The sequence below is a fragment of the Carya illinoinensis genome, chromosome 3 (genome assembly GCF_018687715.1).
Source record: "Carya illinoinensis cultivar Pawnee chromosome 3, C.illinoinensisPawnee_v1, whole genome shotgun sequence".
In the NCBI taxonomy this organism is placed as follows: Eukaryota; Viridiplantae; Streptophyta; class Magnoliopsida; order Fagales; family Juglandaceae; genus Carya; species Carya illinoinensis.
The window spans coordinates 10,404,547-10,421,517 of NC_056754.1; the positions used below are offsets into that span (position 1 = coordinate 10,404,547).

The window sequence follows — 16,971 nt, forward strand, 5'->3', positions numbered from 1 at the left end:
TTTAAAAATGAAATGAATGATATAATCTAAGTTGTCCAACTAAGTATATACTTAACTCATTAAAAAGTTTAATTGTGGATAATAAATTGATAATTCTAATAGTATATATGTGTACTATCAATAATTAATAGTTAATACTTTGTCTTAAAATTCTTAACCTTTAATTTTTTTTATATAATCTAAGCATATATAAATAATTAGGTTAGAAGATAATCAAATAACTACTTATAATTAGTCAGAAAAAAAAATTACACAATTATTTGCTTTTAATTTATATAACTATTAAAAAAATTATAAATAAGATGTAATAAATTATTTTAAAACTTATTTATTAAATTCGTTTCAGTCCAATTGGTTTTCTCGGTCCAAAGAAAAAGTTTTACATCCCTAATATTTTCCATGTAATATTGGCATTCAAATGACTGTTAGAAAACGTGGAATAATGGGGGCGTATCGATGCACGTACATATATATTATATATATTTATATATATGTCTTGGGTAGTCAGTAGTGTCAAAAATCAGGTGGGCATGCATGCACTGACTAGTACTAGACCATATAGCTAGCTAGGTAAAGAGGAAATAGTTAGGTAGCAGTACCCTCACCATGCAGGAGACAAGCTAGCGGCGCCGCACGTATATACGTAAGCAAAAACCCTCCACTTGGTGGTAATTTGCCTCTTCTCTGCCCACCCACGTACAGCACACATGACCTGTCGGCAGTCACCATGCATATATGCATATATAATAATATTATTGCAACTTTTAGATTTTAAAGAATTTCAATAGCCGCAATTGCCGTGTCAACCTGGGCCACTTGGGGATCGTACGTGAAAAGCAGTACACACACAATCCTTCTTTCTTTCTTTATTTCTTTCTTTTCATGATCATGGCCATGGATTAGGTGCATAGTTAAGTAAATCCGTAACAATATCTTGGAACACATACACTTGCATGTCTATGTAGAACAATTTAAGATTCGTTTCCTTTCGAGGGAAGGGGTTCTTTTTTTCCTTGCCACCCAACATAAAAAAGAGATTCTTTTCCTTAAAGCCAAGCCAAGGATCGAAGAAATACAATGGGTGCATGGCCGCCGTAGATTGGGAGAAAGTGGAGGAAAAGTACAATTGATCTTTTGGGTAAGTCAAATATAAACATTATTATGTTGAATTTATAACTGAGCGTGCTATGAACTTTTCAACACAAGCTCGAGCACGATATATAATTTTTAGATATTGGTTAAGAACCCACCATGTGGGTGGATTCAAGTAGGTCGGAGAAAATATTAGTTTTTAGTCCCAAAAGACATTTTTTTTAAGAAAAACTTGAACAAAACACATAAGTGCTTACCCCCGGGCCCCGATGTACATGTGTTGTCATAAATAAAAATATCGACATTAATATTTCTAATTTATATCTGTACTCAGGAAGATATAGATATGTTTCGAGGGAATTAAGCGCGCGTTGGAAGATTCGTTAAAAAATATTCAACGATGTGCTTAATTAAATTAGTTTCTAATCCGGCCATATGCCAAGATGATCAGCGCCGTGCATGAGATCGACGATTGTTGGATAAACTGTTCGATGGTCATGCATGCAATATATATATATATATAGATCTTATTTTATTGGAGATGATACCTCGAAGAATGAGTTTGAATACTGGACCGCTATATAATTAGACCATCTCAACGTACAATTAAAAAGCTGCTAGACTCGTTCCAAATGGAGGTGGCGTAAATCTGAAAATTAAGGTTCTTTTTTTTTTATATAATTACAAGACTGTTTCAAGCACTACAATCGATCAAAAACGTTCAAACAATACGGCACGTATCCAAAAACGACAAGTCTCTTATATTATAAGAGTGTAGCTAGGCAAAATTCATTTTTTTAATTTTATTTATTTGTTTTATTTTAATGTTTTTAAAAATTTTTTTAAAATATAAAAAAAATTACTACAATAATAATCACTTTTTTAATTATTAAATAATTTTTTTAAAAATAAATTAAATATATAAACTATCAAAATGAAAGGAGAAAATAGAAGTACATATATAACAGAAAAGCATTATTCATATATATTACGTACGTACAAGATATTAGCTAGGGATCCTATGACGGATATATTCTTCTCTTACGATAATTACGCTACCTAAATGGATCATGCAGTCCTTTCATTCAGATGCTCGTACTGCGACATGCGGAAGTTTGAAGGAATCAACAGATGCGCGTGCGTGTGGAAACTGAAAACATCCATAATAAACGAACGACAGCCACCACATTTTTTTAATAATAGTAAATAATCTTTTTTTTTTTTTTTTTGGGACAAAAGTTGCAACCTGCAAAAAATGCACACTGTGGAGTGCGGTCCATGGTCATACACACGTGTACATTTTTCTTTTCTTTTTGGACGAGATAATAATTTTAAAATAATAATTAATATATATACTTATTAGCTAGTTATAAGGAGTTTTTTCTAAGATTCCACATGCAATATCATTTCCAATGCTATTATATGCATGTTTAAAAGTTTTTCCTTGATTAAAATAAAAAAGAAAGAAGTGGACAAAAGAAATTAGCATACGATGTACGATTAAAAATCTAATATCTTTATATATATAAAGTGGTTATTTGACGAAATTTTCTTCGCTTAATGGTTTTTATTGTTTTATTATTAAAATTAACGCCGTCACTTACATGAATAAATTAAAGTGACTCTCTCTCTTCTTAAAAGTTCTTATTTTTTTAATCTCTTTTCTCAATCACTTATGAATAAATTCATAATTATCAAAACTCATGCAACATGTATCGATTCTGAACTCATGCATTGATGATAATTTATTTATGAGGTATATTAGATATATATTGTATTATATATATCTATATAAATATATATTTTATATTGTATTATATATATGATATTTTATATAAATTATAATTTCTATATAAATTTATATATGTGATTTAAAATTTCTATTCATTTCTTATATAAACAAAGAGAAATGTAAAATAATTTAAGTTTAAATCTATTTACCAACTATATTTATGAATATATATTTATTTATCAATTTAAATTCATCCTGAAACATTAAAATCAAATAATAATATCTTATAAAAACTTAGTATTTTATTTCTTTATAAAAATAATATCACTTTCTAAAAATAATCGTTTTATTAAATTAAGAAAATGTGCTCTGCATGTTACTTTACTGTTAGCGGTTTGTCTCATGCACTGCACAGTTTTGATTAGAGGTTCTCTTTTTTTTCACATATTTGTTATTTTTAGCTGTACCCAGGAGCACATGCAGTAGTAAATAATAAAATTTTAATTCTAAATGCTTTAAAATCAATTTAAGTCTATCTTATTATTTGATGTTAGAAATTATATTTTTTTTTCCTAAAACCATTACATTATTAATCGAATTTTTTTCCTTAATAAAAATAATATTAATTCTTAAAAATAACATTTTTATACACTGAGTGAACGTCCTTTGGACGTTGCCCAACTACTAATATATATAATATAGAAAAAAATCTTGTTATAAACTATTCTGCGCATCAATATGAATATTCATTTAATGAGATTGGTTATAAAGTTAGACTTTAATAAAAAAAATAATATGAATTTAAATTTTAAATATTAAGACAGCAGTGTTAATATATAAATTAGTATGCAAATTTGCTCGTACGTAACAAAATTCTATAATATATACTCATAAAACAAATACGAAATAACTGTTATAGTCAAAAACAAACATAAAATATATATATATATATATATATATTTATACAAACACCTCTTTTTCCTTCACTGATCTCTTATAAAGCTTCCATGGAATATAACTCGATCAATATTTACTTATTTATATACGAAGAAAACATTCATGTATACAAGACCAATCAATTATCAAGTGTCCTGCCTAAATATATATATATATATATATATATATATCAAGTGTCCTGGTAGTTCGTACGTGTTGACCGGCGTAGACTCCAATTAAACACTCGAGTGTTTTCGAAGAAATGATTGCAAACCAAAAGTTGTCAACGACCTTTGATGGCATTTTCCTCCCCCCGTTTCTCGAGGATGGATGGATGTCCGATCGAGGCCGGCCAGACTGATTCCTCGTAATATCAAATTACATCAATACTTAAATACATGAGTACCCCATGCCATTTAATTAATTTCATTTAAATATTGCATGCGGATTTTGTGGAGGGGACAAACACAAAATCGTTTCAATTGCTAATTAGTTATTATAGTTAAAAACATAGGGTAGATCATCGCGGTTATATCATTATCAGCTGGATCGAAGAATCTCAATATATAGTCAATTCATACATATGAATTATTGCCGATGGATTAAAAACTTATTTATTCCTAAAAAAATGACAACAAAACAAATTGTCATTCAACCGGAAACAGAAAAAGTACTACATTCGGAGAATTTAAAAAGTCAACCCTTGCAAATAATTAAAGAAAAAAAAGACAATAAAGTATGATCAAAATAATAAGTCAATCATAAATTATAATAAATAGGGAGCAGGTATAATTATCCGGAGATAAAAGTCTACACATAGCACCTACAATATATATATACGCGTAAGCACTAGAGTCAAAGCCAAAACGACACGCTGGCAATCAAGAGTACTACTCTAGCTACCATGCATGCGAGATGATTCAATTATCACGAATGTACGATCACAAACACGTACGTATGTAAGACCCAAATTTGAGTCATCTCATGTTACGTTCCAGTACCCAATTTTGCTACGTACGTACATGAGAAGCTTCCACCATTTAAATTTAGTGTTGAAATCATATGGAGCAATTAAGCTGATGATTCAACCACGTATAAATAAGCGCACGATGAAAAGCTAGCTAGTACTATACATTAAAATGCAACAAGACGTACGGTATGTAAATACGTACGATCGATATATAACATATATACATATAATCCAATTAAACAGAAATATTTATAAAAACTTCACAACCCTGCATTATTATAATTAAAAGGGCTACTTCATTAAATTAAAGGATCGGCAGTTATTATAATAAGTAGTTTTCACACACAAAGCACTATATATCAGTACACCGCCAGCTCTTCGGCGACTTAGACAATTGCCTAAGCCCTTAGTGGAAGAAGATTAAAAAAAAAATCTAAATAAAATTAATTAAAAAGAAAAAAAGACTTAATTAAAAATAAATTAATTAATTTAATGAGAAAATATCAAAAGTATCAAAAAGATATCACGTCATTACTAGTTTTAAAAGTATCTTCAAATAATAATTATCTCTCTTACTCTTCTTATAAAAATACACTTCTCATTTATCATTATTAGTTTAATATATAATGTAAAAATTATAAATAGCAAAATCTAATTTTCGAATATTCATAAAAAGTTTTTATATTATCCTTTGAAAAGATAAGGGCCAAAATTTTTCCAAATACGTAGATTGTTTATAAAACTTTATTAAAAATAATAATTATAATTATCCCTAAGAATCTAAAGCACGTCTTGTAAAATTAAATTATAAAAATTAAATCCGTTATTAGTTGAAAATGTGGTATAAAATTCTATCAATAATTTACTTTGCAGAAGGATAGGAATTATTTTTAAATAAAAAGGTAATATAAAAATTAAACTTAAAATTATTATTTACTTTTTAAATAAAAAAGTGTCGCTCAAAATTTCCTTCTTTAAGCCCTACAACGTATTGAGCCAGCCCTTCTAAGTCCTACAACATACTAGGCCAGCCCCTGTATCAGTACTATCTATAACTAAGGGTGCATTAACCTTAGCCTAGGAGGTATATACAACGAGTACTTTTGCCAGCGTACGTACGTACCAAACTATATCAGAAATCTATAAATGGTACATAGGTATTAATAATTAATTAGTAAGCCCTCGTTGAGGCACAATTATTGATCAATATTTTGGAAATAACATTTTCTAATTTCTTCGCTCCGGCCCATGAATATTGATTATCATCGATCATGATCATGAATTTCGTATAAAAACGTAATGATCACTCGTCATCGTATACAAAAATAAATTAATTAATAAGATTGCAGTATTAATTGCATGATGCAATATATATCCCATTAATTTGTCCTTCGTAGTTCCTTTTCAAGGAACTTAACATGACGTAGAAAGAGTGAATTTGAAGATCAAGGAATTGATCAAGGCCGCCTGATCTGTAAATACTGTACTTATAGGAATATATATAGTTTTTCGCATTAAATGTATACGTCCAGTTTTCTGCGAATTACATACATATAGGGTATTTAGTTGATATTCAAAAAATAATAAAGAATTGTAAAACTCTAATATATGTGTATTATGTTGTACTCTATTTATATTAAAACAAATTAATTAGGGACATCGAGATAAAATGATGGAAAATAATCCTATATATAATTTAGGGAAGTCTAGGAGAAGATCATTATTTATATAAAAAGATCAAGCGCGCACACACGCACATGTACATACACACACACACACACACACATATATATATATATAGTTGAGTCATTCTCAAGTTTATCGCTCGACTTTATTTAATATATAATTTGCACTGATTAAGGTGATCATCTCGAAGAAATTATAAGAATATTATATATGCATAAAGGAGATCGAGAATATAATATGTGACATGTAGTAGTACTTGACATGCCATAGTGTAGTACTAGATGATGGCTACGATCGAGATGGATGATCATCATGATCTTGCTTTTATCCTTCTAAGAAAGCACCATAGAAAGGCATGCATATATAGATTTGCTGTCGTAATTCGTAAAACAATGTACTGAAAGGATAAGTGATACGGTCCCTTTCACAAAAAGGAGTGGACCACTGAGAAAAAGAATGAGAGATAAGCGAAGAAGAATAATGGTGGCGTCGTTGATGTTACCGGAATAATCGCAACAACAGAGGGGGTGGAACCCTCGCATGGAGACATGGTAAAAAAAATACGTACCTATCGATAACCAGCCGTAGTAGTATATAGTTAATGTACGTAGCAGGCTCGGACCCCGAACCGGAGTGGTTCCGAGATCTAGGACTTTGTAGTCATGCGTTTGTGAGACAAGTGCTAGCTAGGTACTTTAATTAGCAGCCATGCAATGCAAGGGACACGATTCCGTGTCAACTTGGATGTCCCTTTAACTTAAATGTCATGCACGGGGGACTAGGCCGGCCAGGAATGAAGAATCAGTACTGCTCATGTTATAAAGTATATATGATATAATATGGATGTCAATTCCCACTCCGCCCAATTGCGTTTATCGCAAGCCTGATCTTTAACTTTCTTGCTTCGCAAAATATGGATGCCATGCACCAGTACTTGACCATGCGCGTTATTATTATTATTATTTCTTTCTGTCTAATTAAGGTCTTTTTAGATATAATATCACCTCAACTCTCAACCGATAAATTATAGATATAATATCATCTCTATGACGTTGAAATGCTATGAGATAATTGGTAGAATATGCTTTGATCCATTGGCATGCATACGGGTTGCTTGCCAATCTCACCAGGAGATCGTGATCGATCGAGGAGATCACTACTACTAGTTTAGTTGGGAATTGGGATCGAAGGAAGGAAAGGTAGCCATATATATTAGAAAGCTAGTGCAAGTCTGCATTCTATATACCTCACTACAGTACTCACCACTAACCATATATAATAGAGGAATGTTACACATCATCCCACACCACACACTTTATATATTAAAATATTATTTTTTATTTTTTTTTATTTTTTATTTCATTTTATTCTTATTAAACTAATTGAATTATTCTATTTATCATCCACACACTACATATTTATTATAGAAAAAATAAAAAAAATTAAAATAAGTGTGGTGTGTGAAGTGTGAGGATGACAAGAAGAATTTTCCTATATAATATCCTACATGGGGGGCCAGTCGTGGGCAAGGTTCGCCTACTCACTTAAAAAAAAAAAAAACAAAAAAAGAAGTAAAATCTATTATTAAAAAATTAATTTTTTTATGTGAATTTTAAATTTATCTACTTTTTTTCAAATCAAGTGTGTAGGACTTGTATACTCTATAACTATAAATATTATTTTTCTAATATCAATATTCATCGTATTGTACTAAAGTAATATTACATACAGTCTTAGGATGTGCGAGTTCCGCGCACTTTTTTTTTTTAAGAGTGGTCCATCTCTAAAAAATAATTTCTTTTATATAAATTTTATATTTACTCATTTTTTAAAAGAAAATACATAAAATTAACTGTAAATATTTTTTTTCTTTTTACCATCCCGACATTCTCGTCATCCAAAAAAGATGAGATTAGCCCATAATACTACTTCTGCGCAATATCCAATCCATGGTACACGGGCTAATTATTAAGGTCGGCTTAGAACCGAAATAAGGCCCAACTGATTCCCAAGTGTCATCAAATAAATGTATCATGTATCTCCATATTATAGTGAGTATAGTTGTTATAAGTTGCTTGCATGTCTTTTCTGGCAATTTTCTTTACCATTTTTTCTACCTTTTCTTGGAATGATGAGATGTAAAAACAATAGGTGGTGGACACTACAAATACAAATGATTTTATTTATGTATAGTAAAATGACTATTTCCTATCAAAATGATAAATGTTCTCTTTTGTGACTCTGGTGATTTACAGACAATAGACAGCTGCGGAAGGTCGAAATCATGTCCAAGCTCTTTTGGTTTTTGGCCCATTCTCCATCATGGACTGGTTAGTTCATTACTCGGTGTCCATCTAGGTTAACATGTAAAACCAGAGGCCCGACTTGAAAAATTCAAAGGGTCTTCTAAGACCCAGTTCCCTTTTTTTTTTTTTTTTTTTTTTTAAAGGTTATGCACTTTTTATGAACTCTAGCCTTTTTATTGGCAATTGGCAAATGATTTCTCGAAGCCGAAATAAAATTACGAATCTATTCTTGCCCTGTTCTTTTCTATTCTTTTAAAACATTCACATTTGATGTTCTATAATTTGTCTTAAATTTTAACTGAAAATCATACTTTTTATAATTGTTTCCGATATTTTACTCATTTTTTAAAAACTTCTTACATATCATTCTTTATTATTTCTCTATTATATTAAAATAATATTTTTTATTTTTTTATATTATTATTTCTATTATTTTATTTCTACATCTTTAACTATTTCTTATAAAATATATATAAAAATTAATTTAAGAGATGAATAGTGACTCATTAAAAATAAATCGTCACTGTTCACCTCCTAAACTTATACTTTAAAATAAGAAATGGGTTGAGATTGTTTTTAATTTTTTTAATCCAAGTTATATGATTCGATTTGAAAAGCGACAAAAACAACATTAAATAATTAAACACGTGAAGTCTATATTGTTGGAAACTTTAATACATGATTGCAGATGAGATCGTCCCGAGCGAATATGATTTTTATTTACTGCAGTGTAATCAATGCATTTCACCCAACGTGACAGAAGAAAATATATGCTCAGATTTTTCATTAGTACGATTCCCAGGTAATTTTACAGATCATGGGGTAAGATAATAAATTATTCAGAGAGCAGTAAAGATTGTAGCTGTAATAATACTGAGGGAGATCATGTTGTACTTAAATCTATGAATCGGACTTAAACCTATGATCTTCTCCTTTTAGCCGACACATGTACCATCTAGGCAAGACGATCCAGTCCCACTAACAATGGCCTCAATCTTGACACACTTTTTTTTTTTTTTTTCATGCCTTTTGCAGGAAAACAATCATTGGAAACTAGGTCCATGATCTCAAGAATAACTTTGTGCTATTTTCAAATTTTTTTTTTCCCCAACAAGAAGATGTTTCATTCTCGACATTGTCCATGGTTTCTTTTTTAAATGTTATATTCTATGTCTTTATCCCACTCTGTCCTATCATATTGATATGGCATAATTCATCAACCTTTAATATATAATTCTCAAAATAAAAGTTCATCATCGATAGTGAATTTAAAGTGAGATGAAAATGTAATGAATAATATTAAATACAGTTTTAATATGTGTATTCTTTTTAAAAAATAGTGATGTGCACTATTAAAAAATTAAATTTTTTTGTGGTCTAAATTTTTTAAAAGAGAGTATACAGGATTTGTGCACATTAATTATGGCTGAAAATATCATCTCCACACTCAACATTTGTTTTTTTTTTTCTCTTAAATTAATTGATTTATTCTACTTATTATCCATACATCACACATTTGATCAGAGAAAAAATTAAAAAATTAAAAAAAAATTATGTGTAATATTACAAAAATGATGAGTAGAATTTTTCTTTGTGATAAGGCATAAACTTCTTAGGAGTACTTTCGAATTTTTAATTCAATGGATAGTCAATCATCTTGACCTGTTATTTGATTTATACTTGGAATATTTTGCACTCTCAAAATAATAGGTACCTTGTGGAGTTTTATTCATGGTATAGGCTGCTTTTTACATGTTTAATCATATGTTCATAATCAGATACGCTTCTTCGTGGAAGAGTCGATTACTTTATTGGCCATTCAAATGTAAAGAAACCATAATGCGTCATGATTCTTCTCAGTCACCTCAACATAAGCCCTTGCTTTCTCGTGCCCTCTCTTAAAAGAAATGTCAAGGTTGTACTGTTTGGCTCCTAGTTAACCATCACATGCACTTGTTTTCGTTCTGTTTAGGCATCTAATGCATTTAGCGGATGGTTAGAGCGAACATTTTTAAGGAAAACGAACAAAATGTGCCTACTCTTGGTCGGAGAATGTCTTTGACACCAACCTTGCACTGAACAAGGGTTGAGGAAGAGATGCCACACTAAAAAATAATGTTTTTTAATCATTCAATGTCACATCAACTGATGATAAAAATAATAATCAATATAACTTTTCATACTTTGGCCATTTTGAGGGGGATGAGAGAGAAGATATGCTTGGCCAATGTGTGTGGCTCAGGAAGTTTATCACAGTGAGTTGTCCAACACAAGCTGGAACAAGAATGATGGCCACATGCCAATAATAGCAGCAGTATCGGTCTTGATCAGAATCTTAGCTGGCATAATATGTTTACGATAGCCTCGATGGCAAAGATCAAATATTCCTATTCAATAGAATCATTACTCCGCCCACAACCATAAGGTGGCCCTCTGTGTTTCCTAAGTGTAGCAGTTTTCATAGCCTCCAACCTCGCCTGGAGGTGAAAAAGGGTATTCTTTCTGAATTCGAAAATGTGGAAGAACTCAATCATATGCCAAAACACATTTCCTTCTAAATTGCTAACCTATTCTACATTGATCATTTCATCCCCTCCACTTTGCTCAGACCTGTATATCCATCATTGGGTGGATTACTATTTGTAATATTTTTATTATTAATATGTGGATTAGTTATTTGATTAACTAAATCCCCTTGGTCGATACCGCTCTTTTTGTGAGTTTGTAGCCCCTACTGGAAGCTAGTTATAAACACAGGATTTTGTTTCTTGTCTCGACTGGGAAGCACCACTCATTGGATATGGAAATACAGAATAACCCACAACTATAAGGACAAAACTAATAGTTCAGAGAGAGAGAGAGAGAGAGAGAGAGAGAACATTGTCCGGATGGGATTACAGTGATTGCAAGATACACATCTCCTTCATCTGAATGTCTTATAGCCTATAATCTTCAAGTAACGAATCTACATGGAAACATCCCTATCGGAACTGAACATTCAGATGGCGGTAGGAAAACAGAGGAAGGGAACAGCAGGTCTGTAATAATCAATATATGGTACTGACCCCATTTATTTGTGATGACAGACTAAAGGGGGTGCTCAACAAAATCTAGATACAGAAAAGAATGAGAAAAAGATACCAAACCCAAGTAAAAGACAAGCCCAAATCACAGCATCCACACAAACCAAAAAGAAAAGGAAAAAAAAAAATATACGCGGCCTGTGGCTTACTCGAACAATTCCCAACTGAACTTTGGTTTGTCTGAGTTATGAGTGGCTGAGGTGGATGTGGATGTGGAAGGAAGTGGAACCAATGCAGGAGTGGAATCGAATGTCTCCCATTTGGTCGTAACAACTACCCCTGATGTCGAATGCCTTGATTGCTGCTGCTCCTCTTGTTGTGGTTGCTGATTGATCGACAAATGCCCAAAGGAACGCCTCGTTTGCTGCTCTTGAATTGGTGCCAGTCTCTGCCCATTGGAATTCCTCTGCCGCTCATGGTTCGGGGCACGTCTTTGCCCGTTTGATTGCCTCTGAGGAGGATGTTGCATAGGATTTTGACCTCCATTGCTGGTTGTCGGTGTTGTGTTTTTTATCTTCAACATGTCTAGAGTTTCAACATACTTTTGCACTCTTCTCACCTACATTAAGATCAGGACAAACCAATGTGAAACACAAATTAAAGAGAAATAACATACTTCCTTATCGTTTAGGTAAGTAACATCTAAAGCATACCTGCATTTTCCTTTGCAATTTCACATCTCCATCGGCCACAATTCCATCTAATTTAAGCAACTGATTCATCAATAGCTCAATCAGAGTAAGCACGTCTGTTTCCGCAACTTTCGCACCTTTATTGATTATGGATTCCAGAGCCGACACCTAGGCAATCCCAAGTCAAGGATCAATTCCCATGAAAATCACAAACTAAAAACTTCCATTTCTCATTCATTTACTGGAGAAAGAAAAGAAAAACTCGTCACTCATGTTTTGAACGATACCTGGCCAGCAAGCCTATCAACCTCCAGGCTGATTTCTGAGATAGATTTCGATGCCTTCTCCATTTTTGCATTTCGTCTCAACTCAATGTATCGTCTTTCTTGACTAATAGGGTCCTCAACTAGCACGATCTTTGATCGGTCCTTCACCCCAGCAGTATCGAGGAACGCCTTTGAATCCCTCTCTTTATCCTTGTAAATCAGCTTTTGATCTTCATGGTGTAACCCTGTCGGCCCCGACAACATTTTCTTCAACTCTCCTACGACAAGAATCCAATATCATTGATAATTTTGAAATGTCCATTCGTTTTCAATTCCCATGTAAATAAAGATTCTGAAGATTAAGAACAGTATCTCTTTCATTCAATTTCAATTCCATCCTAATAATAATCATAATAAGGATGCCATTAAAGATAGATAATTAAGGAGTTAGGAGAGTTTAATGTACCAAATGTAGCTTGAGAACTGATATAGATTTCGTGGTAGGTTGACCCGTACTTGACCTTAACTCTAATTGTCGGTGCCGGAACCGTGTTGCGATCGGAATCCGGGTCTCGCTTCTGGACTAACATTCCTCCGGGCCTTAGCTCCCACTCGGAAGTTCCTCCAGGCTCAGCACCACCACCTCGACCGTTCATTGGTTCCACCCCCGTGGTCTTAGTCTGCATTCTCATCATCTTTAGCTCCTCTTCTCTTTTGTTATTTAGTCCCTAAGATGTTTCGAAGAACTTCAGATCTCGGTGAACTTCGATTATGGGCGATCTGCGTCGAAAATCAGAGATACCCAATCGAGACAAAGGTTGTTAGACCCCGTTGGAGCTTCTGACCCCAGCATTACACGAGTCCAACCCCACAACAACCACGCGTAGAGAGAGAGAGAGACTTCAACTTTTTTTCTTTTCTTTGCACAATCAATGGCGTCTCGCATAAGAAAAAATCGAACCCCTCAAGCTTACTCTCCAAGAAAGCCTCCAAGAGATCGCGGGCCGGCGAAAGTAACCGGCTGCAACCCAAAAATCTTGAACCTGTCAAGGCTCAGAAAATAGATCTCTTGAGCAAAAATGTAGTCAACCAGCTGTAGATTTCCTTGGCCAAACAAATTCTTCTGAAATAAAACCAAAGCCCAAGAATCTGAAAAGTACAATTTTTCTCAAGAACGTGCCGAGAGACTCAATGCCGAAGCAAAATCTAAAGAAACGGAATATCAAAGGACTAAAATTTCAATCCTCTCTCTCTCTCTCTCTCTCTCTGTCTCTCTCTATCTCTCTTTCTTCTTGTTCTGGAAAACCCGAGGAAGGAGAGCAAGGAGACGAAAATGAAAATGAATATTAAAACGAGTGGCCAGCTACCCCGGCTGCTGTGACCTAAATATATAAAATGTTTAATGTTTATAAGCAATAATTATTTCTAAATTATTGGTTCACTTAAAAAATTATATACTGAAAAATAGAAAAGGGAAAGAAGCTGCGAAAGCCGCCAAAGCTTCCTGTTCAAAGCGTAAAAATAAAAAAAAGTTGGAAACTTGGGCCTCTCACGGAGTCTCACCCCTCTAGGGGAGAGTACAACGTACATCCCGATTCATTGAAATGTATTTGGGACTGACTCTATTCGGTTGACACGTTTCAATAAAGGGTGTTTTAGGAATCAGATGCCCAATAATTGTTCCCTTAAATGTACGGCGACTTCCCAAATTATATTTTAAAAAAATGTGTGGGCTTAGTTGGTAGGTCAAAGTCATCAGCCTGGTATTATCTACGTGGCAGTGACCTACATAAGCAATGGTAAACAGAGAGCGAAACCTCTAGGCATCTCCCTTTTTCCCTCTTTCAAGCTACACCCACATGTTTCTCTTTCCTAATGGTTGGACGTGTAGAAATTTCTTTCTTTAGATGGAAACTTCTCTAAAGTTCTTACACGATAATAAATAAACATATAAATTAATATTTTATAAAAAAAAATCATATAAACAATAATAAATAAAGTTATATTACATATAAATATTTTTATATATTTTTTATTTACTTATTAGTTAAAATAATTATTTTATATTAAAAAAATATAGTAATCAATCTCATAAATAGAATGTGTAAAAAATATATAAAAATAACTGCATGCAAAAATTTTTATAATAAATATTGTAATATTCAATTTATATACGGATCTCTAATTTGAAATTTTTAAATTTAAATAAAATTTATAAAATAATCAAATTAATTTTAGTTAATTTCTTGATGGTTGCATTTGCATTGAGATAATATAATACTTAAATAAATGGTTGTATTTAGAGGGTTTCTTAATGTAAAAGAAATAGTCTTTATGACATAACTCTCACATCCATCTATCCATTATTTTATTTTGTTTCGTACTCCATATTTTATTGTTATAAACTTCTCCTAAATTAGTTAAATCATAACAAATTCATAGATACATGCATAATCCCCTTCTTAGGTATATCTACTAGGTCTTATCCAAAACCAGACGTAATGTTCTCCTCAATGGACCCATTAGATTCTAAATTTAACGAGCTTGACATTGTGGTCTAAGTGGATTTCAAGAAATTGGGTTCACCAGCTAATAATTTGTGTCTTTCCATTATAGAAAGCCAAAATCATTGAAATAGAACCAAATGCCTAGAGAGCTTTGATGTTGTTAGAATAATCGAAAATTGCGCCTTAACACTTAGTTTGGATATAAAAATAATTTCATCTTATTTTATTTTTATAATTTTTTTAAATTTTTATACAAAATATGATAAAAAATTTAACTTTTTTTAAATCTCAAAATAATAATAATATTAAAAAATAATATTTTATTCAATTTTTAACTTTTATTTAAAATTAATTTATCTTATCTTTCCATCTGAACTATACATAAGTGCATTTATTTATTCTTTTTTGTGTGTTATTTAAAAAAAAAAGATTACACAAGTGTTAAAAAACAAAAAATGTACTTACAAATGCCAAAAACCCCTCCCAAGTACTTTGAGAGGAGTTTGGAAAGCCTGATACTGCTTTTCCATTTGGGGGGATAAAATAGAAGAAATCTACCATATGGAGGACACAGACGTCATTCGAGAAGAGGTACATGCCAAATTGAGAAAATATGACAAAAAAAATAATTTTAGTACTTTTAACAAAAGTTTTTGTTATATACAAATACAATCTTATATCAATCTATATATCAATATTAATTCATTCATATTTAAAATTTAAATTAATATTATTTTTAATAAAAAAAATTTTTAATTAATTATATTATATTAATGTATAAATTAATATGTAATTATATTTTTCCTTTTTAACAAAGTTATATGACCGCACGCGGCTCCTTACTTGGCCACGTCCAACTCTCCGTGACAATAAAGAAAATTCGCTCACGTCACTCTGCAGTAAAATACACGTGGCGCGCATCGGTACCGTCGACGACAGACCCCAAAATCTAGGTACGCTTCACATTTCACCGATTCTCGAACACGTGCAGACTACACGAGTTTGTTTAGGACTCGGAGCGCGTTGTCGGCAGACCGCAGTGATCCCACGTGGGATTTGTGTGTGTGTGTGTGTGTGTGGGAGGGTATATATTCCATGCATACGTAGTTCGATGCAGACGGTGCAACCCATTGTGGTTGTTGTCTCAAAACCAAAGTTTATTAAAATAGTTTATTTATTGTTGTTTGTTAAAAAAAAATTTTTTGATTGGCTGACAACATACCGACCAAATGGAATATAAAAATTGTCAGTCATGGGAAATAGCTTTGCTTGCAGTGGTTTTATGGAATTTCTGTGGGACTGTGGCCAAAGTCTAATTAAGGTACGTGACAATGAAACTATTATTTCTAGTTTTGTTGACTTCCACATCATTTTTTTTTTTTGGCCTAAAATAATATCTGAGAAAATAGGTATTTTAACAAATATAAAGAGTGAAAATTCGTTAAAATAAATGTTATTTTGAGAAGGAATTAATTGGATTATAACAAGTGTTTTTCTTCAGGTTTAGAAATTGGGTGTATGCTAAACTATATCAACAAAAAATAGAGGAAATTAATGAGAAATTTTACGTGAAAATGTTATATCACATATATTTATTTAATTAATATACGATTTTTCATTTTTATTATTTTATTTTAATGTTTAAATATATGTGTATTTAAATAAAATAATGAAAAAAACAAATCATGTGTTAGTTAAGAGGATGCATAGAGCGTAAGATTTATTTATAACATTTCTTAAAATATTAATATTCGTTTAGAT

At 31.8% G+C, this 16,971-nt stretch overlaps 1 protein-coding gene across 1 annotated transcript; it reads right to left on the reverse strand.

Annotated features, from left to right (window-relative positions):
- Positions 1-11,591: 11,591 nt before the first annotated feature.
- Positions 11,592-14,069, reverse strand: LOC122303201 (BAG family molecular chaperone regulator 1-like). Its single transcript, XM_043114840.1, has 4 exons — positions 13,170-14,069; positions 12,725-12,981; positions 12,459-12,605; positions 11,592-12,364 (listed from the first exon to the last, which is right to left on the reverse strand). Exons 1-4 carry the CDS (start codon positions 13,396-13,398, stop codon positions 11,951-11,953), a joined length of 1,047 nt encoding a protein of 348 aa, XP_042970774.1. The 5' UTR covers positions 13,399-14,069; the 3' UTR covers positions 11,592-11,950.
- Positions 14,070-16,971: the final 2,902 nt, after the last annotated feature.

What these genes read in the sequence shown, in the direction of transcription:
- LOC122303201 (XM_043114840.1), bottom strand. Translation starts at nt 13,398, where the DNA reads ATGATGAGAATGCAGACTAAGACCACGGGGGTGGAACCAATGAACGGT. An exon ending in TTGATAGGCTTGCTGGCCAG is followed by an intron (nt 12,606 to 12,724) that starts GTATCGTTCAAA and finishes GGGATTGCCTAG; the next exon opens with GTGTCGGCTCTGGAATCCAT. An exon ending in AATTGCAAAGGAAAATGCAG is followed by an intron (nt 12,365 to 12,458) that starts GTATGCTTTAGA and finishes ATCTTAATGTAG; the next exon opens with GTGAGAAGAGTGCAAAAGTA.